The sequence below is a fragment of the Ambystoma mexicanum genome, chromosome 11, assembly GCF_040938575.1.
Source record: "Ambystoma mexicanum isolate Mex_15411 chromosome 11, UKY_AmexF1_1, whole genome shotgun sequence".
NCBI lineage: Eukaryota > Metazoa > Chordata > Amphibia > Caudata > Ambystomatidae > Ambystoma > Ambystoma mexicanum.
Genome location: NC_090934.1, coordinates 1,325,912,084 through 1,325,937,840, shown reverse-complemented (window position 1 = coordinate 1,325,937,840; position 25,757 = coordinate 1,325,912,084). Strand labels below are relative to the sequence as shown.

General features: G+C 45.9%; 1 protein-coding gene across 1 annotated transcript in view; it reads left to right on the top strand.

The window, feature by feature from the left end:
- The window catches only part of GNB5 (G protein subunit beta 5), a 458,941-nt gene that overhangs the window by 122,474 nt on the left and 310,710 nt on the right, over positions 1–25,757 (top strand). Inside the window, exons 4-5 of the mRNA XM_069624846.1 lie at positions 6,412–6,548; positions 18,998–19,039. Of these exons, the coding sequence (XP_069480947.1) occupies positions 6,412–6,548; positions 18,998–19,039 (179 nt within the window). The remainder of the gene's footprint in view (positions 1–6,411; positions 6,549–18,997; positions 19,040–25,757) is intronic.

Sequence of the window (25,757 nt, the reverse complement as noted above, 5' to 3'; positions counted from 1 at the left end):
TTCACAGTCATCTTCAACTTTACATTTCACCATGTTGACTGTAACTACTTCTACCTTCTCATCTTCATCCTCACCTGATGATTGCTGCGATTCCTCCCCAACGTACAACACTTTCTTGTTATCACCTATGGTGTAATTTTTGCAACAATTATCAAAATGTCCCCACCTTTTGCATTTCCCACATATAACTTTCCTCCCTGGACATATGGGTGAGTTCGCAAAATGTCTGGCACTTCCGCAATGGAAACACAACCGCTCCTCCTTCCTACCTCCTTTCACATTGTCTTCTCTCCCGCTGGGTCAGTACTCTTAAATCCCTTATCTCTTGCTTTCTTTTTAGCATTTTTGCAAAAATCTTTCTTCTGTTCACCCACCCTCAATACTTCGCTTGAACATAATTTCACTTCCTTTTGCGATAATTTTGCCTCACATTATAAGTATACTCAACCCTTTTTGCCATCATAATAACCTCTTCAAGAAGATTCACCCTGTCTCTGTAACTGTTTATCCACACGTAAAGCTATATGTCCAGTGACAGCTCCAAAACTAAGTATTAGCACAGGGTTATGATCCAGACACACAGTACCTTTCAGAACATTCCTGAGTATTTGCCGCTCCTGTGGATAATCCCACACATGTGACACACCAAATCCGCTGCGAACGTCTTCCCAAATGGACTCAAGGCGTATGCCCCACAGCAGCTGGGCTCTAGAGATCCTCAGCAGGCATGCCTTCCTCACATCGATGTGGTGACCCTCGCTGTGTCTCGGTACATCAGAAGCATGGAGTGTTTATTGTTTACTTCCGTTATCATGACGCTGTTACACGTTGCCACTGTGACGTTGTTGCACGTTGTGCGTTACTGCAGATTGCATGTCTCCTGGAACCTCCTTTCCGGTCTTTTCACAATCCAATTGGACAACAGACGGCGTTGCCAGGATACGCCCACACAATGCCTGAACTCAGCTGCGGGATCGATCAGTCACGTTCAGTCAGCGACACTCACGCGATTCAGTGTTTCAAAAGATGCATGCTGTGCGGGCGTTATCACTTGCCCTTTAGGTAAAAGCAAAATATAACAATATTTTTGCAAATTTCGCTGTACCTTTCGTGATAGCGCTCAGGGCTGTCCGCGGTGGGCTGATCCCTTTTGGGTGACTCAATGAGAGCACTCTGCTCCATGATTCCCTGCTGCTCTGTGATCCCCTGCACTGTCGGAAATCCTTCGAAGGAGAGAGATCTGCCTTATATGAACAGGCGAGCCATAGCTGTCCACCCAGTGTCCCAGCCTTATCCGATTCACAAACCAGGGCTGATACCTCCTTGCAAATATTTCCTTTGGGGTGGCCAGTCCTAGGGAAACTTAGGTTGGGGGTCTTGTGGGTGTTCAAATCCTCGTTGCCAAGGAAAGGATGAGCCGCAACACGTTAATGAAGCGTAAGTAGGATTTATTCTGAAGAAACATACAAGAGTAAAGACCCCAACCTCCTCTCACAACTCCCTTCTCCAACTGCCTTCCTTCATCCCCAAACAATCCCTTACCAAATCCTTACAACACATTCCACAATAACATTCCAATGCTTCTTTCTCCCTTCACTAAGAGCATTACGTAACAGTTATGCAGTAGAAACAAGATTGCTGCAATTAATGGTAATGAAATACAAAAGTGTGCTGAAATGAACTGTGCACAGCGGGGTATATTGGAAGCCTGGGTACCCACTGAAGATCTGAAGCTGTTGCAAGTGAATTTGTTAGCTGGTGCTTATCCAACGCAGTTATTGTTGGTTGGTTAACAAGTCCGGTTATAACTATAAATCTCAAATATGGTATGCCTTCTTTGGTGACATGAACAAATAAATATAAACATAATCTGATCAATGAACATCAAATTACCAAATATGCGATAGGAGAGAGCTCTGCACACTGATGTATTTAGAGATGAAATTTAGTTTTTCAAAATTCCTGACTGTTTTCAAATTGAGGCAAGTTCATGATCCATTTTACACAATTGAACTTTTTCATCACAGAGGAACTATTAAAAAGCTTTGAATGTTATGTTAGAAAAACTGGGCCCAGGATTATTCCTGCTTCTAATGTGTAAAAGTTAATGGTGTATGCTAGTATCACCTACACCATAGCACATTTATAATGAATAATCTCATGTTGATGCCCTCAAGCGCTGTGGATTTCTCTTGCATTCAATAAAGATAATCAGACCATTTACTATGCTTTTTGAAAATGTCGAAGGAAGTTGTGTGATATACATAAGCTAATAATTATTATTATTAGGGTATTTACTGAGCGCGGACCTAGCTTCGGGAAGCAACAGAGCACTTAACTATCAGAGGGGGACGAATAATAGGGGGGCATAGAAACAAGGGAACAGTGATTTAACAACATTTGGAGGGCAATAGTCAGCATTGGATCTACAAATAATCGAGGGGGGGGCAGTGTGGATTAGATCACCCAGTCTCAGGTAAGGTAGGGAGTGGACTGTGTATGGACTTGGTTGTTAGAGAAGTTATGCCACAGAGAGATATAGTTTATGGAGCAGTAATAATGAAGAAAAACAGTGTCCAAAAACTCTGCAATCTGAATAATATGGTAGACAAAGATCTATTGTGAAGTTTATTGAGTAAGCGGGCTGTCGGTCAATATATTGGTCCACAAAACTCAGCACTTCATGCCTTTTCAGTTCACACGTGATGTTTACCGCTCATTCTGACAGTCAATGGTTCGAGTTTTGCTGAAGGACTTAATATGCAACATAGTAAGATGTTAAAAGCCTTTCTGCACAGTGGCTGTGACCTTCACTTTCATTCTTAGGCTCTGGTCAATCAGGTTTACCAAATGTACAACTATAGGAAACTGGGATTGGTAACTTCTAATTAATTGAAGAAGTGTCAACCAACCCTTTTCATGCTTTCAGTTGCTCCTCAGATCCTAGAACTATCACACCAGTATGTGCAAGTTCTATGCCACAAGTATTTGCTTCAGCCATACTGCAACCTTGGCTAGGCCTGGCATTAAGTTTGGAAGATAGTCCTGTGTGTTTAAGACCTTGTGCTGTATGTCACTAGCTAACTAATGACAGGAAGGACTATGGCATCCGATAACATCACTAGCAGGGGTAGCTGACCACCAGATGTTTGGCCTAAAATTGCCATTATCCCCAGCTAGCATAGTCAGGGGTGTGGAGTCATGACAATTGCAGGCCAAAACATCTTGAGGAGGATAGAGGACACATTAATTGCATGCATACTCAATACCACTAGATATGTTTGATTTCTATTTACAAATGGCAGGGGTGGAAATTAAAGAAGATATAGAAGAATCAGCTGTCACTCCCGCTTATTTACCAGCAGGCCAAAGCTAAAAAAAAAAAGACAGTGTTCCAGCATTAAAAGAGTTGAACACCAAAACATGTGCCTGTCCCTTCAAAGGAGTAGGGAGTCAGCATATGCCACAACCATGATCTCCAACTTTGCCCTATGCCAGGATCCTTTTCAAACAAAAATAAACTTCATTCTCTCACATTTATTGTACATTCAATCTTGTCATCTACAAAACAATGTCCCAAAAGGAAAGAGACAACATAATGATCTCAACCTAGTCTTCACAAGTCTTTAGCCTCAAGGCTACCCTATGTTAACAACATAAAGTTTGAACTTTGGCCAACACAAGAACTTTCAAGCCTACTGCATCCCTAAAATATTCAAAAAGAACAGAAACATACAACTGTACCCGGGAGGGCTCCTTCCAGAGCTATTCACAGCATGAACTTCACCTTCAGCCCCTCTGCTTTCAGCTTTGGAATTTAGATCCTGCCCCAGAAATGCTGCCTCCATGTTTTAGGCCATTCCAGGACAAGCACTCTTTGCTTTGGGACTCACAGCAAGATCCTTCCATCCTTCTTGGCGGTCTTGCTGCCACGACTCATATCACCAATAGATGTTGGTCCTGTTAGGAACTTCAACAGTTTTCTCTTAGAGCTTGGTTTTATTCAGGATTCAAAACCCAGCCCCTCAAATCGTGGTCTAGTACAGGTTTGCCAACAAACCTCATATATGCCTTAGTTTTGTTCTGGTTTCTTCTCAGTAGGGGTTTTCAAAGATCTTAGTTTTGTTCAGGTTTCTCAATGGCCTCTAGTGTGCCTTGGCTTTGTTCTAGTTTTTCAACAGGTACTCTAAGCACCTTGGTTTTCTCGACCTTTACAACATTTCAAATGGGTATTTCTCTCCCACATTCAACGTCCTTGTCAGGCAGTTGATATTAAGTCACCCTCCAGCCATGTCTCCAGGTTCACTCCTCTCCCAAGACCTCTTTCCAAACCTTCAAGGTTCGGACCATCTTTATTCAGGCAGCGTTTCCATTAAGTTCTATCCAGAATCCAGCCTTTCCCCAAGCTGTCAGTATCTCAGCTTGTCTCCCTCAAGATCTCTCTCCTAGTATCAAGAGGGCTTTTTCTGCACGTCTGCTTGCACCAGGATTCTCTCTCAGACTGTGCTTTCCCGAGCCCTTTTATACATCCTGGGATGGGCAGGGTTTCCATGATCTTTGTCAGATTGGTTATTCTGGATGAATTTTTGAATTCTCTCTCGTAATTGGTTATTCTCCTGGGGACCACTATATGCATTAATTAAATTATTAGTCTAGATTGAGCATTGGTTAATTGCCTAATGGGCTGATTGGCAGTTACCTCTGGACTGCAAAGTTTGAAAGGCATCCTCTGCATACAACGCCATTTTGGATTCCTGTCTCCAATATGAAGCAGATTTGAACCTTTACTATGCACTCTGCAAAGCAGCAGTATGCATGAAGGCATGCTGGCTTTCAGATCACTCCGATGTGCCTTTTTTTGTTCTGATAAGTGACAAAGGCTTCATGCACAGGTTTTTTAAAAATTGTTTTGAGAGCTCTGCACTCTGTTGTAAGTTAGCAGTTTGACGCGTTTCACTGCTTCCACTCGGAGTAATGTTTGCTGGCAGGGGTGTTGGTACGTCTGGAAAAGATCTGGGTCTACGCTAACGTCAGGACTGTCGGCACTTGGGGCTAGCTAGCCTTTTGGTTGTAGCCCCTGAGATAGTATTAGGGGCTACAAACAAATGACCCATGGCTGTAGCCCCCACAAAGCCTCTGCTTGCTGGTACATTGAGTGATTGTAATCAACATTTTCACGGTCTTCCTTGGGAAAGGGCTTACCACATCCCGTGCAGGAGAGCGGACCTGCACTCTCTGGATGGCACACCGGGTAGTGGCTGGACCAACCCAGTCGATGGTGGCTTGCTGCCCACGCATATCAAGGTGGAGAGTTTGAGTAACTCACCACACTACACACTACAAGGATGTCCACAAACTCAGCAAAAGAAATAACAGTGTGCAGTGTTATCCTTTTAGGACCTGCCTGGCCTGTGTTACTCGCACTCTTACTGCTGCCCGTACACGCTACACACAGACCAACTTTACCACTAGCACACAACAATTGTAAACATCTTCCTAGAGACATACAAGAAGACAAAGAAGAGCACGCTATAGATCTACAACCAAGTGACGCGCCACCACACCAGTTAATGCATCCTAGCACCAGTGGTACACAAGGTTCCCATCTGTACATAAATATTTCCATGCCCTTGACAAAGGCCACTTATAAACGGATCGGCACTGGACCCGGGCACTTACGAATTCCATGAATCAACACAGCAGACAAGCTACCTTGCATTTTCCATCTCTCGCCAATAACGTAGCCCATCCCACTTTCTTTCAGTTCCGCCAGAGCACCTGGGAATCATGCAAATGGCAGCGGGCCATGGTATAGATCCCAAGTAACATAACATAGCACTACGCCCACTGCCCAGCAGGTAAGAATATCTGCACAGTAATATTTTACAACCAGCTGGTTTTATTCCACAATGGAGCAATTTTTTTAAAAGTAGGCTGCCTTAAACATAGCAGCGGCGCTACTCAAAAGCCCAAGCCTAGAGGTGTACGCAGGGGTATTGCTAGATCTGGAAAAGATCCGGGGCTATGCTAATTTTGGGACTGTCGGGACTAAGGGCTAGCTAGCCTTTTTTGGTTGTAACCCCTGAGCTATCCTGGGATACAACCAAAAGACCCGGGGCTATTGCCCCCTAAGGCCCCCCCAGACCTCTAGCAACGCCTCTGATTGAATTAAATGGCTTAAAGACTTACCCAAGCGCATTATTGTACAGACCTTATGGCAAGACAAATGTCTCGATTTCATGTATGGGTGATGTCTAAAGCGACCACTGAACTGTGACTGCTTTGTGGGGATCCTCAGCGATTCAGACCTACATAGCTGGTTTTCAAAGTAGTGGTCGAGCCCCCTAATAACTTTTAGATCTGTCTCACTGATCTGCCTAGTAACCACATCTCGTTGCTCACTGTATTCAGTTCACCAGGTGGCGGACCGAGTTGAGTCTCTGGGTCAGTTCGTGATGAAGACCAGAAGAACCCTGAAAGGACATGGTAATAAGGTTCTCTGTATGGACTGGTGTAAAGATAAGAGAAGAATCGTCAGCTCCTCCCAGGTGAAGAATTTAGTTTCAGATTCTGTTTTCTTGGCCGATATCTGGGGTTTCGGTTATATGTTCAATGTGAAATTAACTGAATGGTAATTATTTCTTTTAATTGATCTGGCAAAAATGGGCACCAGAATAATAACTTTACAAGTGGGGCTTTTCAACCAGTATTTCTTTTTTATTACACACTGTGCCTAACCAAGTTTAACCACCATGTTCTATGTCGTGCATCCAAATAGCGATGCATTAGCTTACAAATGTTTGTGTGCCTAGAGGCTGCATTTATCAAGTAGCGCTAAACGCAATAAATGGAAATGTGAAGTTTTTACATTACTCTTAAGAATATAGATAGCTTTTTTTCTACAAATGCCCAAAGGTATCTAATAATGGCACCAAGGCAAAGAGAAAGAAGGCAATTGTCCCACAACCACACTGTTTGGTGAAGTGTGGAAGGTCAGTTTAAACGTGACTTTGGTTCCACAACAGACAGTTTTGCCACTCGACCACACTCACTCCTAAATGTGTTTGGCTGTGTTCATATTTAAGTGCGTGCATTTTTCCATTGGTTCTCCAGTGTTAACAATTTCACTGAACCCACAGGATTCAAGAAAGAACAAAATAAAATATTTCCATTCAGCGTCAATGCGCTTGTGCTGAGCAGTGCCTCCGAGACCGGCCATCTATTTGATGCAAATATCCCCAGTGATTTAACTGCCCGCTAAAAATAAAATATAATTATACTAGCTATTACAGTCACTGTGCACTTGTGGTGTGATCCCAGTTCCATCTCGTTTACAGTGTACTCATTTTATTCGCAGTGGTTAGATTGAATTTATAGGGGCAGCACATGCATCTATGTGGGATTCTGTGAGCACCAGTCAAGATTTAACCCCTTAAGTGCCAAGGACGAGTATGCTCGCCCTTTTTGCATAGACTTGCATAATAGCCTGGCAGTACTATTGTAATTATAGAAAGCACCTATAGTAATTCAGAATATCTCACCAAAAAGACAACATCCCAATAATTGCCAGCACTCAAACCCTATCTTATGAATGAAGACTTTGCTGTAGGGTGAAGAGTGAAGTTGAGAAACTCTACTTAAATTAAACTTAAAACGCTATCAAATCTGCCGATATGCACACAAGGGGAAAATGCAGCCCCATTAGTTCTTCGACAAACGCATAATGCAGAATGGATCGTTTCTAGCCTTTTAGGGTCATCAGAGAAACAGTATCATTTAAAAAAGATTTGAGCATTTAAAAAGCATGTATTTATTCACCTCTTCACTCTTTTTGGGGAAATGCTGCCGGTTTTGTTTTATTAGCTGGTTAAGTCGTGTTGTGTTAGGTTATGTTTCTCGCCTTTTGGGGTCGCCAGGAGAAAGAGTATCATTTGAAAAAAATATTTTTGCATTTTATTAATGTATTTATCCACCTCTTCATTATTTTTTGTCAAATGTCAAGCACTTTGAAGCAGCAATAAGGGGTGAGGTAGCACTCCACAAAATAGAAAAATGACTCAATCACATACATGAGTGACACTCAGCTCAGGAAAATCGCAATAACGCCCGAAGTAGACCTTCAAATGTAAGCTGGTAAGCAGACTCTGCACCCATGCTGAACCCCAGAGCTCCCTGTGGCCCTGTGAATATGAGAACGAGGTACTGCACCCCCATGTTGAGAAGGGTAGAAAGTGCTGAATTATGCAAATTCATTTGTGGAAGAGCCCAGCTTCAGCCAAGAAGACATTTTGACTTCCACACAACCATGCCATCCCCATTAAGTTACTAGGAGGCCTCAAGACCTCCCAGGAAGGCTGTTCCCAGAGAAGCCACAGTCCATAACCCACCCTCATTTAAGATTTCCTATCTATAGAACGTGGCTGTTCAGGGCTGAGGGAGCAAGCAGAAAGGTATGTGCTCTCCTGTTCTCACGTGCATGCTTTCAACACACCCAGAATAACAACGACACATTATCAATTGCGGAAGGCTTAAAATCCTGAGCGGCCCTGAGCCAAAGACCTACATAATTATTTAACACAAAACGGTGACAGACTGTCAGCACATACAAGAAGCAGATAACTGGCCCTTGATTTGATATATGTCATTTATAACGTGCCTGTACACAAGTGTTTCTAGGCGCTACAAGACAAGTGAGGGAAGACAGAGGGGGACAAGATAAACAATCTTACTAGGCTTAGTCTCATTCAGATCGGGCAAGTGCGACAGTGCAAAGTGCAGGGGGAAGCGAGAAGGGGGTAGTGCCAGGGAGAGGCACAGGGAAGTGCAATCAGGGTAACATTGTGCCAGTGCAGCATGGCTCTGGGTAAGTGCAAGGTGGCAGGGGATTGTAGGGTTACAGTTACAGCCCCTAAGTGCACGGGAGGCCTGGAGGCAGTGCAGGGGAGACTGATCATGGAGGAGTGTGTTACCCAGTGAGATTCTGAGGGTAGCCAAGCAACCAGTCAGTGCAGCAGACAAGCAGGTCAGCAGGGCAGAGGGAGAGAGAAAGCAGTAGAGAAAAGGAAGGTCTCAAGCTGTTTCTGGAACCTTAGGTGGTCCAGCTCAAGTTTGAGAGGGGCAGGAAGGACATTCCAGAGGGAGGCACTTGCAGAGGAGAGAGATCTACCCCCACTCTCTGCCTAGCGAAGCGTCAGACCCTCAGAGAGTTGGAGGTAGCGGGGTGAAGGGCTCGAGAAAGAAGGTATTTTGGAAGAGAGAGTTGAGTGTAGTGCGGGCCCCGGTCCCAGAAAGCCTTGTGGAGAATGCAGAGGGACTTGAACTTGATCCTTGCAGCCACCGAGTGCCAGTGGTGAGATTTCAGGGCTGGAGAGATACGGTCTCTGGGCTTGAGGCCAAGGACACGTCTTTCAGTTCTATTCTGGATTAGTTGCACAGGGCAAAGAGTAGAGGAAGGTAGATTAAGGAAGAGGCTGTTGCAGTAGTCCAGCCTTGAGAGAACCAAGGCCCTGGAGACAGTGAGCTTCTGGGGAAAGTGACAAAAGGAAGAATAACTCTGAGGAGGTGCAGCTGGAAGTGGGCCTTCTTGGCAAGGTCTGTGATGTGTGGAAAGAAGGAGAGAGTGGACTTGAAGGTTGTTTGCCTCATTGAATGGTGAAGGACAAGGGCCCAAGGAGGGCGGCCAGAGTGATAGAGGGAATGCTTGAGCGGGAGTCCCAATGAGAATGATCTTCGTCTTACTGGCATTAAGGCAGAGATCATAAGAGGTACACCAGTCCTGAATCGTGGAGAGATCATCAGGAAGGAGCGAGAGAGGAGAGAAGGCTGAGGGGAGCATGAAAGAGAGTTGAGTTTCATCCGCATTACACTGCAAATGAGAGGAGAAGAACAAGTTACTTCTTACCTTGTAACGTTCTTTCGACGGGATGTTCCTCCAACATATTCCTTATCTTTGATAATACGTTTCCAGCTTGCTGGCTTCGGAAATTTTTTCTGTAGAGGGCGCTGCGCGTCGACGTCCGCCGAGTCGATGTCCCTCGACGGCCACCGTATCGGCGCCGACGTCACCATGCCCATAAATAGCCACGCGCTGCTTCCATTGCTCAGTTCCGTTTTGTAGCATAAGAAAAGTCATGTCTGAATTGGTTATTGACCTTGAAGGAGCGTAAACTGCAACCACAAGGGAAGTATCACTGCGGGGATGGATGGGAGGGGCGATAAGGAATACGTCGGAGGAACATCCTGTCAAAAGAACGTTACAAGGTAAGAAGTAACTTGTTCTTCGAAGGGATTGTGTCCTCCGACGTATTCCTTATCTTTAATAGACTCCCATAGCAGTGGCATGTAATTGGAGGTGGGAGTGAGAATGTTATGTATCCCTTTAGGGATGGACCGAATGTAATACGGCCTTGCCAAATCTGCGAGATAGCCTTTTACAGTGCCAACTTGAAGGCCTGAGTTTGCCAAGTAGAGTAGAAACGATAACAGGCCAGCAACAAAGTCTTTATACCGCTGCCGTTGGAACAAATTCTGCAGCTGGTGTAGGGAAGAGAATATCGACCCTTTTTCATGAAAAAGGGTCGATATTCTCTTCCCTACACCAGCTGCAGAATTTGTGAAAAAGGGTCGATATTCTCTTCCCTACACCAGCTGCAGAATTTGTTCCAACGGCAGCGGTATAACGACTTTGTTGCTGGCCTTCTGGCCGAAAGCAACACCTCCATGACGTCATCAGGGAGATCCCAATCCTTGTACCTCACCCTTTCAGAAGCAAAGCGTGAAGGTTGAGGGTTCTGGTGTCTGAATGGAGAACCTGACCTCCCTTCTGCGAGAAAAGATTCTCTTTAGGTGGAAGACGGATTGGAGGACAGATGGACATATCTAGAAGGTCCGGGTACCACGTTCTCCTGGCCCAATCCGGGCAATTAGGATCATGGTTTTCCGGAATCTTCTCAACCTCCTGATCATTTGAGGAATAACAGGGACTGGTGGGAACGCGTAAAGGAGTGGAAACTCCCAGTCCACTACAAACGCGTCTCCTAGAGCTCCTCTCGGGGGAAATTCCCTTGAACAGAACAGATCGCACTTCCTGTTGGTGCTTGTGGCGAACAGATCCACCTGAGAGGTTCCCTTAAGGGCAAAGATCTCTTGAAGGACTTCCTGAGCTAGCTCCCACTCGTGGGAGACTGTGCTAAGCCTGCTCAGAGCATCCGCTGTCAAGTTCTTCTCTCCGGCTAGGTGGACTGCCGATAGGGAGATTCCTTCTTGGATTGCCCAAAACCAGAGCTGCATCGCCTCTCTGCACAGTGGCAGTGATCCTACGCCTCCTCTTTTGTTGAGGTAGTGCATGGCCACTGTGTTGTCCATCATTATCAGGACATTTCTCCCCTGTACTGATGGCAGGAAAGCTTTCAGCGCTAGTCTGATCGCTCTCAGCTCCAATAGGTTGATGTGTAGTCTGGACTCCGATGGAGACCAACGACCGCTGATGGTCAAGTCATTGGCATGGGCTCCCCACCCCGTGTGTGAGGCGTCTGTGACTACTGTTATCTCTGGCCATGGTTGCCAAAACAGTTCTCCTTTCAAGATGTTCTCTGGATAGGCCCACCATTGAAGGTCGCGGGCTACCTTGTCCGGAATCCGGAGGAGATCTGTCATTCTCCCTGAGAATTGCGACCACTGACTTCTCAGTGCCCACTGAAGAGATCTCATTCTCAGGCGAGCCTCTGGCACAAGGAAGATGCAGGATGCCATGAGGCCTAGCAACCTCAAAAAGTCAAAGGCTGGGAGACGTTGGGCATTTTGAAACTTGGTGACCATCTGTAGAATATCTTGAGCCCTCACCTCTGGTGGCAAGGCTTTTCCCCGGGAAGTGTCCAGGACCGCTCCAATGAACTGGAGTCTCTGTGATGGTATCATCTGTGACTTCTTTAAATTGAGGGAGAAGCCCAGTTTGTGAAGGAAGTGACAGACATAATCTAGCTGGGCCTGGGCCTGTTTCGAAGATACAGCCCTGATCAGCCAATCGTCCAGGTAGGGGTAGACGTGGATCCCTTCCCTCCTTAGACTCGCCGCCACTACCGAAATCAGCTTGGTGAAGACCCTGGGGGCGGAGGTCAGCCCAAATGGCAGAACTCGAAATTGATAATGAAAGTCGCCAATTGCGAACCTCAGGTATTTCCTGTGTTTGAGATGGATTGGCACATGGAAATAAGCCTTCTGAAGGTCCAGAGATACCAGCCAGTCCTGGAGCTGGAGGGCCTGAAGGATCTGAGAGAGAGTTACCATCTTGAACTTGTCCTTCCTGAGGAACTTGTTCAATTCTCATGAATCCAGGATGGGTCTCAGTCCTCCGTCCTTCTTTGGTATGAGAAAGTAGGGGGAGTACCAGCCCTTGCTCCTGTCCGCTACAGGTACCGGTTCTATGGCACCTTACTCTAGCAGGTCTATAATTTCCTGCAAGAGGAGCGGATCTGGAACGTTTAGAGAGCTGTTCCCCAGTAGATGACTCTGAGGGATGTGTAGAAAGGGTAGGCAGTAACCCTGGGCAAATGTCTCCAATGCCCAATCATCTGACGTTATGGCCTGCCATTCTGTCAGATGGTGAGTTAACCTGCCCCCTACAGGTGTATTGTGTGGAAAGGCTTCAGAGTGGTTTGGAGGCGGCTGATGCAGATGCCAAGGGTAAAGCGGCACCTGCTGCTGCTGCGGCCTTAGTACCTTTGACCCGTCCACCTCGGGTGGATCTCCTTTGGCCTCTTTGAGCCGGCTGTCCTCTGCCTTTCCCGAATGCGGAATAATAGTGAAAGGACTTTCCTCTCCCAGAGGTTCCTGAGGGGCGAAAAGGAGTTTGGCAGATAGCAGCTCCTAAAGATTTTGCTGCTGCTTTAGAAGTCTGCAACTTTTCCAGACTGTCATCAGCCTTTTTTCCGAATAGTAAAGAGCCGTCAAAGGGCATATTCAAAAGTCTGGCTTGTACATCTGGAGCAAAGCCAGACTTTCACAACCACGCATGCCTGCGGATTCTTGTTCTTGCCACCATGGCCCTGCTGATACTGTCAGCGGAATCAATGCCAGTTTGAAGTGATTCGCACATGGCATCTTTGCCATCTTTAATAATGTTAAGGAAGGCTTCCTTTTCCTCTCCTTCGGGTATGCAGTCAGCCGCTGATGAAGCACACTCCCACAGTGTGTGACAGAGCTTGGCGAGCGTACAGGTGGCGTTGATGGACTTCAACGCCATACTACAAGCAGAGAAGACTTTCTTCACCATAGAATCGTACCTCTTGTCATCTCTATCCTTTGGGACAGTAGGGTAAGCGGTCCTACTGCTAGATGAAGTTGCTGCTTGAACCACCAGGCTCTCTGGAGTTGCGTGTTTTGATAAGTATTCAGAGTCAGCAGCCGCTACCCTATACTAGGCTGACAATCTTTTATTGACCGCAGGGATAACTTCAGGAGTTTCCCAATTAGATGTAATTTTCCTTTGTAAGGCTGCATGGAAGGGGACCACAGGGTCCTCCTGTGGACCTTTGTCTAATATGTCTGTTAGGTCATCCTGTTGAAAAACAGGGGAAGGCGCAGACCAACCCATAAATTCAATAATTCTTGCCATAAGGGTTCTATAGGGTGTTTCGGCATGTTCTCCTGGGTCTGGCTTAACAAATTCCACTTCTGGGGAAGTGTCCAGCCCACTTGCCTCATGTAGTGACTCCTGTAGGTCCTTCAGCCTTCTTTCCTCAGAGGTGAAATCCTCTGAAATAGGCAGTGTGGTCCTCTATAACCCAAATGTTTCCTGGTCCGAATCTTCCCCCTCTTCATAAATTGAAGATAGTCCAGGGTACTCTGACCTCTGAAATGGTGTAAAACCCATCTCTAAGGCAGAAGGAGCCAAACTCGTCATTATTGGGCGAGAAAACGTCGATGTCGTCGACGCCGATGTGACAGGCTTTGAAGGCGCGGAGAACGGCATCGAAAAAACTGGAAGGGGTCTCGAAGAACTCGAGAGGATCGGGATCCTACTCGAGGACATCAACGACAGTCTCGACGTCTTGCCGGAGGCCCTTGGAATCACAGTTGGCTGTGGAGTAGCCTTGGTCTTCTCTTTCATCGGCGTCAATGTCGGCGTCGGCAATGACGTCGAGTAATCGACCGATGCGTCGAGGAACCCTTCGACAACGGCGTTGATGGAGCCGATCCATGCGTCGAAGGAATCTTCGACGACGGCGTTGAAGATTGTGCCTTCTTACCCGATGGCTCGTGGCGCTCTCGGATGGAATGTTTCGCCGGGTGCTGCGACTCGCTGAGTTTTGATTTTTTGGGTTTTTCACCCGAGGTATCACCCTCAGCTGTCTTCGAGGGGGTCGAGACCGCATTCTCGAAGACGCTTAACATTTTCTTTCTGAATTCCTCCCACTCAGCTTGAGAGCTGTGTTTTGTGGGACAGGAGACCCTTTATGGGGAAACAGAAGACGACGAGGAAGGGGATCTTCGACGTCTCTTTTTTGAGTGTCTTGATCTCGACGAATGGTGGGAGCTACTTCGAGATCTAGAATGGGAATGTTTTCGACGGCGAGGAGACGAATGCCTCGACTCAGCCGAAGAAACCTTTGAGGAGGTTTTGACTGACTTACCTCTCTCGAGCTTCCCCTTGCGCTCCTTCAAGGCTTCCGCCGTCATGGACATGCAGTCCTCACACTCCGAACAATGGTGCTCGGTTCCCAAGCACCACAAGCAGATCCTGTGTGGATCCGTTGTTGACATTTTTTTACCGCAGTCTCGACACTTCTTGAAGGCGGATCGCCGCATCGTCGGTTCCGATGAAGATGCCATCGAGAACGAGTAGGTATTATTCGAATAGATGTAGAGTTATCCTGACTGAACTGAGCAACGACGTTCCGAGGCCCCACGAAGCGCGGAAAAACGGAACTAAGCAATGGACGCAGCACATGGCTATTTATGGGCATGTTGACGTTGGCGCCGATACGGTGGCCGTCGAGGGACATCGAGTCGGCGGACATCGACGCGCAGCGCCCTCTACAGAAAACATTTCTGGGGCCAGCAAGCTGGAAACGTATTATCAAAGATAAGGAATACGTCGGGGGACACAATCCCTTTGAAGGTAGAGATCAGGTGGGCCAAGAGGGTCAGGTAGACATTGAAGTGCCAGAGGCAGAGGGTGGAGCACTGGGGGACACCACATATGGAGAGAGAGGTGGTGGAGAGAAAGGATCCAAGTTGGCCCTGGGAGGGTCAGTACAGGAGGAAGGAGGTGAACCACTCCAGGGCCCTATCTGTGATGCCCAGGTTCTCACAGAGTCGATTGATCAGGATGGCGTAAGTGAGAGCGTCAAAAGCAGAGGACAGGTCAAGGAGGATCAGGACAGAAGGAAAGCTGGAATCAAGATTAGAGAGCAGATCTTCATGGGTGTTCAGAAGAGCAGTTTCCGTGCCTCTGGCTGCCCTGAAACCAGACTGATGGTCATGGAGACAACCAACAGATTCACTGTGGAGAGTAAGGTGGGAGATGGCCAGCTTTTCCAGGAGTTTATCCAGAAAAGGAGTGATCAGGCGATAGTTTGCCCAACAGGTAGGATCGGCAGAAGGCTTTTTAAGGAGGGGGTGCACAGGAGAGTGCTTGAAGAGAGAGAGGAAAGATCCAGTGGCGAAAGAGTGATTGCAGAAATCGGCCAAAGCTGGAGGAAGGGTGTCAATGTGGTCCTTGATGGTTCTGGAGGAGCAGGGGAGTACCTGTTTGGATGATACTTTCATAAATTGCCTTCAATAAATTGCCTTCAACAAATATATTACAGCTAAAATGCAAAGACTACAGAACAATGCGTTGAGAGCAGCATTGGACATCCCCTATAGAGAGCATATTACTAAATTCAGAAAAGAGGTCAACTGGCTGAAGATAACGGATAGAATCCTCCTCAAAATAGCCTCCCTTACATCCAAATGCCTGAATAACCTAGCCCCTCCCTACCTCATGGCCAAAATTACTAGAAGAATAGCCACCCGCCAACTAGATCTGCCAACATATTCATGCTAGAGAAACCTATGTTCGAACGATCGACTGCAGGAGGAACTAGCTTTCCTGTCAAAGCTGCGCAATGCTGGAATAAGTTACCACTTGACGTTAGATGTGAACAACCCTACCCTAAATTCAGACACAAGGCACTCAAATGGCTACGTGCTAGCGACACATAACCAGATCCACACCTCTCCCACTACTTCTGGCTTCCCACTCAATCTGCATCGGAGATCTAAATACACACTCTAGGTAACCCTGCATGCATGAGCACCCAAAGGTTGTACATGCTGCAGAATTACATAATTTTATGATGTAAATTTTATAAATATGTTTTGTATATATGTTCTCTACAGTTAAACATGTTAGTGTCCCCTGACACACTAGCTATGCTTTGGACATCTCTGTATGCCTGCACATCTGTTGTATATACCTGTGCTAAGAACCATAACCAAGCTTAAGACTTCTTGTTGCACATTGTATTGATGCGCCCGGCTACCCAAGGGTTTGGTGCGCATTACCAAATGAATAAACAAACAAACAAACAAAACAAATAAAAATAGATTGGACTTGTCTAGAAATATTATCAGGTGTTGTTGATAATGAGGAGAAAGGATGAGGAGAGGCAGAAGCGGCCAGAGGGGGGCTGAGAGGTAGATGGAAAAGAAGAGAGAGAGGACAGGATGTCCTGAGTATTAATGGTGAAGTGAGAAGGAGAACCATACAGAGGGCCTGGGAGGGAACAATAGAGGTGGAAACTGCAGACGGATTGGCCAGCTCCTGCAGATTTTAAAGAGTTTGGCCGTGTTGTTCGTAACTGCAGAGACACATGCTTGAATGTGGCCTCGCTTCTTGGACAGGACAGAGAGTCTGTATTGCCTTTGGAGCAGGCAGCAGGCCAGTTTGTCATAGGATGCCCCCCAAGCCCTCCATTTCCTCTCAGCCACCCTGAATTTGCATTTCAGGGCAGCGAGTACCAAGAGTTGCACTTGGAGGAAGGCTTCAGGTGCATTCTCATAACAGGGGCAAGGATGTCTAGAGTGTTGGAGATAGAAACATCCATGTTAGAGAGGGCTGTCTCAGAGTGTGAACCAACCGCAGGCATAGAAGGAGCAGAGAAGGTAGCAACAAATGCATCCACTGACACATGCTTCATGGACCGAATGACTGTGAAGATGGGTGGCAGTGCTGGGGTGGGCTTAGTCGGAGGGGCAGAGAGTTTCAGGTGAGAGGAGAGCAGAAAGTGGTCAGTCCAAGGGAGAGGATTGGTGAGAGGGTTAAAGAGGAGGATGTCTGAGCAGATGTGAACATCCAGGAAAAAGTGTGTCGGACCAGAGGGTAGAATGGAAAGAGAGTGTCACAGAGGTTGCGGAAGAGCCCAGAGGAGGGGTTTGAAGCATCCCGGTGGATGTTGAGTTGTCCGAGGAGAAGTTGAGAGGTAGAGGCAACGAGAGAAGAGGAGAGGTCAGCCCACTCTGAGAGGAAGATGGCAACCTGGCCAGATGGCCTGTAGATGGGGGGCCACAGTCAGAGAGAGGCCAGGAAAGATAGAGAGCCTGCCGACCATGCATTGAAGGGAGGAGTAGAGCTGCGTAGGAATGACAGCAGCAGGGACCCACTCTGGAAAGATCAGAGCTACTCCACCTCTGGGGGGGGGTGGTTCTGGGTTCAGAGAGGATCTTGCAGCCATCAGAGAGGAGAGTGTCAAAACTCATGACAGAGCTGGCCGTGAACCAAGTCTTGGTGAGCGCGAGAACATCCATGTCAAGTTCTTTGAGGAGGTGGCAGATGTCAGAGGAGTTTTTGACAGTAGAGCGAGAGTTGAGAGTAGCGACATGGAGCATGGTGCTACATTTGAAAGTCTTCTGGGGTGGAAGTCTCCCTTCTTTCTCTACCTACCATGTTTTTGGTATATTCGCCTTTCACACAGCCTAAAGAACACAGCCTGCATACAAGGCATATTTTCTGAATATAAATGGGTACATATTTTTACTCTGATTGCCTCCTCCCGAGTAAGGCACCACACTGTCTGACCGCAAACCTAAATAAAATCTAGCATGATATGACACAGAAAGAAATCTTAACCTTTTTGAGATCAGGGTGTCAGGCTTTTTCAATGTTAACATATTTGTTAGACCACTCAATTCCTTCACCTTCTGTTACCAACAACATTTACCTTTACACAGAGTCCTGATTAGGCCAGTCTTGGCTCATTCTTGGCAGTCACAGAATTTGCATTCTGGATTTTAACCTGGGGTACAACGTATAGAGATGCGGGGGCAATGAAGCCACTAAACTTTCAGGATTTTCTAAGTACACTCTTGAGCCCCTCATGTATCCAACATTACAATGTGTACTAACTTACAATTTGCCAGATCTGCCTTGGAAACACACCCCAATAATCGAACCCCTTTAAAGACACAGCCTCCTCCTCTTTAGCAGATCTGCGGTCCATGTAACAGGACTGGCACGCACCCATGCTATCACAAAAGTCCTCCCACTGAATCCCTCCGTCCCCTTGTAGCACCTATTTCCCGCTTTCCCATCCTCTTATCTTCCCCTGGTTCATTTCCTTTCCTCCAGCAGACTAAAGCCTGGATACCCCTGGCTTGGGCATAGTACGCCATTCTGAAGTAAGCCTAGGCGCTCTGAAATTCCTACTGCAGTATAAAAACATATTAACACCACTTAACATTTACCAAACATAAGGTCACAATATGATGCACCAAACATTAAAGCTATGAAATCAATGTGTATGGACAAAACCCTGGTATCCTATATATAGATTGGTCTGCTAGAAAACAGGTGCACATTTCAGATTCAAAGTGCCGGAAGGCCAGCAAAAGCATTAGTCCACTCTAGTACGTTATAATTTTTGCTATATGTGTCCAGTACTAACTTAACTGGAGAGCAGAAACATTTATGGGAGTGACATTTCATTCTGTATAATGCTTTTCTTTTCACATTCAGGACGGGAAAGTGATTGTGTGGGATGCCTTTACTACCAACAAGGTAAGAGAATTCAATGTTCATGCTTAAACAGGGAACACGTGCTATTAGCAGATTTACATTTAGAAAATGGCTGTAAAGAAAATTAAAAATACAAAGATCTGTTCCAGAATGCAGTGACAGAGGAATTGCAAAGACAACAAATAGTTCAGTATTGGACATATATGGGTGTACACGTGCAGTAAACACATGCAGACATGTTGGACACCGATGTCAGCTTAATTAAACACCTTCTCTGTCCTAATGACATCATAAACTGGTGCCCCTAAAAATGTTCTGTGGTAAATATATCGAGCTCGTACCTTTGTATAAGGATAGGGAAACGAGGTATATGTATTTTAACAATGCTACTGCACAGATTTGCAAAATTGGTCTGCACAGAACTGCGCACAGAACAATATTATGCGGGTCCTTTTTTTTGGTCAGGAATTCGAATTCAAGAGGCGGTGCTATTCATTTTGATAACATCTGTTTTTTTAACAACTTCTGGTTGTACCAGAGGAACAACAACACTGGTTGATAATGATGCTCCTCACCTAATTGTGCTCTTCTTGCCATTTTCTGGACAAAGTGGGCGCAATAAGGTTTAGTTTATTTTGCAGCAAGTGGCTCCCCATCCATTGCATTGAAATGCCTCCTCGTGGCAGGTGGTATCCCTTCCGAGTTGGCGCTGTGGGATTGAATCTAGTCTTGAGCTGCATTCCCAGCTCTCAACGACCATTTTACTCCCATCTCTTTCAGAAATATTATTAGCAGGTGGAAGAAGCATTTTAATAAGTAGTGAATAGTCACCCAGAATTTAGTTTCTGTGCATATTGCCCGAAAGGGACTGCAGCCGCTAACCCATGCATGCCCACAGTCCTCTCCATGCAATTTTTATTGTTTTGTGCAATAACCTATCATTGATGTCTGCATCATGTATGTGCATGGCAGCTAGTATTAACATGAAGAATCTTTGTGGTGCCAGGTGTAAGAAACAATAAGAATCCAGACCAACGAGAGTAACTCTGCCTGCATGACATTCAGTGTGAGCGGACACACTGTCATACTTCCTGCATGGAGCAAATGTGGGAGGAGGATAAGACTTTGTGCTCCCTCCCCCAGGTCTTTTGAGAAGTTCGGCTCTGCATTAAATCTCTGGCCCCGTCAAAATGAGCCTACCTACAAGGTTTCTGTATGTAAGCGTAGGTAGGCCCAGTGTTTTACGCCATAGTTTCACCCTAACGATATTTACCGTCCGTCTGGCAAGTCTGTGCTCTGTAAATTCGCAGAGCTAGTGCATAAAATAGCAATGCATGTCTTCCTCTGCCCTAATTTGGAGTATGACCAATGTGGTGACTGCAGACAGCAATGCACCTCATCTAAGCAGTCCACAGTGTGCGGGCCTCAACTCACACCCTATAGTTCTTTCTCGCTAGCATGATGGAAGGTTTAGTCCTCAAATGGACCAAGTGGGCATCAAGAAAACCAAGGTCACGTGTTTTCATCATTGGGTCTCAAAAATAGTAAACAGCGCTTCCCATGACAAGAAAGGAATAATGTGTTATTGTAAATGCATTCAAGTGGAATGTGTACATTTTCCAGGGATTACAATGCACGCACGTGCTGCCAGTGGGCCAAGCCGCTCAGTCTGGTCCATGGGCAGAAAATGGCTGAATCTGTATCTCTTACTAACATTTTGAATATTTACTGTGGTCACGTTTTTGATAAAACACACCCTTTCTGGTAAACAACGATGTCACTTTCCCTTGAATGTGCCGTGATACTTTACGAAAAGTGCACACATGTACAGTGCACAACCCCATATGTTGGAGGTCCCAACATTCCCATCCCATTTAGCATGGGTTATTAATTAATTTCATCATTGCAACGTTGGCAACTTTAGGACTTGCACCTAACATTTATTCCTTTGCCAGCCTTCTCCATCCACATTCTTTAAATAACTGCTTAGGACTCTCTCTCTTGACCCCTTACGCCCCCCATACGTCCTGCAGTACTTGTGATTTAGCTTTACAGCTGAGGTGCAATTATTTCTGTCTCTTCATGCAGGAATCAGGCATGGTTGTATGCGCAAATACCAACATGTTCTTGTAAAAGCATTCAATCGCATTCCACATGTTTTCAAGAACAGTTGTGGCAGAGGTGTAGCAGTCTGCCAGGAGTCTGCAGTGCTACTGAATTGGAGGCAGAGTTACCATTTCAAACCATGTAGACCGCACGTAGCACGCCGCAGAGTTGTGGCAGAGGTATGGCAGTCTGTGAAGGCTGAGAGGCCAGGACACTGATCTGGACTGTGAATCGGCTTGTCCTACGAGATAAGACCCGTAGGATCGGTTGGAGCAAATCTCTCGCCTCTAGCTCGTATTAACATCTGGTCTGCTGTCTATCTCCCTCACCTCGCCGCCCTGCTGTGGCCTTACCCATTCCTTTGCCTGCCTAACTCCTTGCCACCTTTGAAGTGTGTCATCTGGGCTGATCCTTCACACTCTGGAGCTTCTAAGTGCGCCACTTGCAAGCGAATGGCAAACGGTCCCTGTAACAGCCGCCAAATGAAATGCCCCCGCCCCCCCTCTGAGCCGTGAGGGACTCCTGAAGTTGCGAACTGGGACAACTCAGGATGTGACGTGAGGGCAAATCAATTAAGGGAACTGGGGGAGATCGGGGCAATTACCCACCAGTGGGTTCTATATCTTGTGAAATTCAACTCAGGGATCTACCTGCTCCTCAGGGAAAGCGAGGGGAGAAAATCTTAATCATCTGCTCAACTTAGTAAACGAGGATACAACGAAACAGGAACTGGACAACTCCCTGCATGAGCCAGTGAAATAAAGTTGAAACAATCAAAAGGAAAGTGAAGTTCCCCTCGATTAACAATATCTATCATCAGCACGTCCCACAACCAGCCACTACAAACATCACAGAAGCTGTCGGTATGGCCCGTGTCTAACAAAGAGAAGCCCACATTCTGCGAATACCTGGATGGATATAAAAAGTGGATAATATGATATTTTATTTATATCGCGCTCATCCATAAGTGTTTCAGAGTGCGACCAAGCAAAGGGAGGGAAGCAAGTGAGAACAAAAATAACAATCTTACTAAGCCCAGTTCCATTAAGAACGTGCAAGTGCATGGAAAAGGGAAAAAGTGTGTGGAGGGGGAGAAGTGGAAAGTGCTGAACAGAGGAGAGAACCGAATAAATAATAAGTGGAATGAATAAATAAATAAATGCAAACAAAAAGGTAGTGCAGCCAGACACGTGGCATGTGCATGATTAGTCAGATAGGGTGTATATGATAAGTGCAGAGGAAGAGTGGGGGACTGTATGGGTACACATACAGATCCCAGTGCCAGGGGTGGCCCGGAGGCAGTGCAGGAGGGAGGCAGGGTGCGCAGGTACCTGGGCCCGAAGGACAGGTGGTGGCCAGGTGCACGGTGCCAAGAGAGAGAAACAGATCAGCAGGGGAGAAGAGGGGCAAAGGCAGAAGCGAAGAGGAAGGTCTTGAGGTGCTTCCGGAACCAGAGATGGTTCTCCTCAAGTTTCAGAGTGGCCCGGGAGGCTGTTCCAAAGGAGAGGATTATGATCAAAATATGTGCAAAGGCACGATGCCCACAATGTGGGACGGTGATAATGTATTCGTAGAGGAAACATTTTCACGTCCTGGCTCGCCTGAATATGACTGTCGGCATGACCTACCCCTATGGAGACTCAGGGTGGGATCACCGGATTGGCTGTAACTGGGACAATTAGCTCCCTGGAAAGTCAACAGAGTGCGCTAGTGGCACAGCTGCAAAGGGACATCTTAGACATCAAAACTAATATGGCCTGGCAGAGAAGGTTAAGTAGCTCCTTCTCATATAGATGCTCAATGCCAAAACTGCAAACACCAGTGAAATCTGAGACAACTAGAATGGATCCGCCTCCAACTGATAAAGATGTACCAGGTATGGAGCTAAATCAGGGATCTAAGAGGCTGATGGAACTGCAGAAATTGGCAAATTTCCTTAACAACACTGAAACAGAGCTGGAACTGAATGAGAACAATGTGGCCCCAGAGAACGAGACGGAATCCACAAACTCTTCATCATCATCAAGCGGGCAATCTGTTACAGAGGTATTTGACCCCTGCAAAAGGGATAAAGCTCTGACGATTTTGATGTCGACAATTCAATACTCTGTCATAGCTGCGCTAGCTATAGCCCTAAATCCCTTTACAAAAATGTATTGAAATCTAAGTGACTCCATAAAAACCCAAGGAGATCTCATGACAACGATCCATACCAAAATAACCAGTCTGTAATCCTTTGCTGGAAGCATTCAAACTCAGCTGGACAGGGAAGCTGAGTTGATGGCCCAATGGCAATCTAGACTATACGACCCGGCCAGAGGTGAAGAGGCCGATAAAACCACCCTAGTGACGGTACTGCTGGAAGCAATGAAGTGGACAAGGTCGTACTGCAAAAGGGAATCTATGGCGAATCTGCCACTTCAAAGAATCCGAAGCTCCATAACTGAAATGAGCACGGAAATGGAACTCACCTTTATTAAGGATACTCTGACTCGGTCTGATCATATCCCTTTGAGACCGACTGAAATGACAATGCAGTCTACTTCTCACAGGCTAACGTCCGAGCGGCTCTCCGCAATGATGGTAACAAAAGACAGGAATGTGGGAAGCACCACGAATGTGGAGACAACAGTGACTCAAAATGGAATAAGGGAGCAAGATAACACCATAAGTATTGGAGACTCCTTAGCCAAGGGGATGAAAACAACTCACGAGGTGCGAAGCAGTAATACTGAGGAATGCGGGTTTCCACCTTGTTCTGATAACAACTACCAACTGAGTACCCCCAGTCGGAAGCCTTTCCAGATCTTTGAGAAAACTACCAATGGTGACTCAAGGAATAAAATCAATCCCAGACCAAAAGGCAAACAAGATAGCAAATCAATCTCCAATGAAAAAAGCAAAGTGTAATGGTTCTTGAGCATTCCTGAGGAAATTGACATTTCCCAATGAACCAACACCTTTGAAAAGGCTGTTGACTACAAAAGTCAAGACAATACAGAGACCCAAAGACAAGTAGCTATTGCCAAAATCCAGGACTTGACCTCGATGATCGGGGAAACGGAGTGCCTGGAGTTTTCACTGGCATATCTCTCTATCCTGGGCGAAATGAGATCAGAACATCTGTACACATTTAAACAATACCAAATCTTGTCAAAAAAATATATATTTATTTATAAACAATTTACACAAATATTTATTGTTCTCAACATCCACATTTAAACACCACCATTCATTCCATCATTCATTCACAATCTAACTATACATGTCAATATTCCACACTTGTGGTACTCAGACCACCTTGAACCAATATATTAACATACATTTTTTATAATAAAGATGTTCCTATAAACAAAGGGAGGAATCACTATGGCAACAAACTCACAACTAAACCTCCACAGAACTCCAATTTTATTGTGTCTGAGGAAAGAATGTGTCCCTCTCAGGATGGTCTGATATTGAACAGACAAAACATCATGATACAACTCCACTGCATTCCAGAACTGAGAAATATTGCCCCTGAAGACATAAAGGTTGTTCAATTTATTAATTAGGCTCGAATGGACTGGGTCATGCTCCATCTGCACTCAGCCTCAATAAGAACAAGCCTGCTAGAGGCAGGGCAAGACCTTTTACCAATGGGCTTTGAACTTGCAGAATATACTGGCAGAACCTTACCTATTGGGCGAGGTACTGAGAAAAAAACCACTATGTAACAACCAAAATCAAACTCCAACTTGGCCCCAAAGGAAGAATGAGGTCGCAACAATGGATACAAGCCCCATACGAATAAAGGAATTGCCAAAAAAACAGGCGATAGGGGCAATAAAGATCACATTTAATTGCAGATCGTCTCAACTGAGAAAAGTAAGAACGATGGAGGAAGAATCAACTCTCGCTTGTGAAAGGCTCAATACTTTAACAGCCAAAGGATATCTGCAGACGACCTCTCACAGTGGGATCGTGGAATACGAGAGGCTTCACGCATTTGTTCAATGATAATGCCCTGACATTCCAAGATTTTTACATTTGCTGCTTCCAAGAGACTTGGTTGGACTCAGTGCCCTTGTGTGATGAGTTTGATGTACTCTGTAATTTAGCTAAAAGGGTTAAGAAGGGTAGACCGACATCTGGCCTTATGACCTTGATCAAGAAAGGAAAGGGCCTTAAGATCCTGAAGGTAACCCATGCAAATCATTTCATACAAAGATTGCTGCTAAATTGGAAGGTAGCTCTAACTGGGAAATCACAGGTCGCTGCAATATTCAATCTTTATTGGAACCCCCATAGAATTTCCAAGGAAGATTTTGTAAACAAAATCATGTCACTAATTGATGAAGTCTATATAGAAATGAACTCCTCACTAATCCTATTGCGTGGTGACCTGAATATAAAGTGTATTGGGGAGGGAGGCAAGGCAATCCCCATAAGAGATGTATCTAGTAGGGTGAAAGTTTGGATGACTGAATTGTTTCAGAGAGATGAACTAGTTACTCTTACCTTGTAACGTTCTTTCGATGGGATGTTCCTCCGACGTATTCCTTATCTTAGATAGAAATCCTTCAGCTTTGCTGGCCTCGGAAAATTTTTTCGCCAGAGGGCGCTGCGCGTCGATGATCGCCGAGTCGATGACCCTCGACGGCCTCCGTGCCGA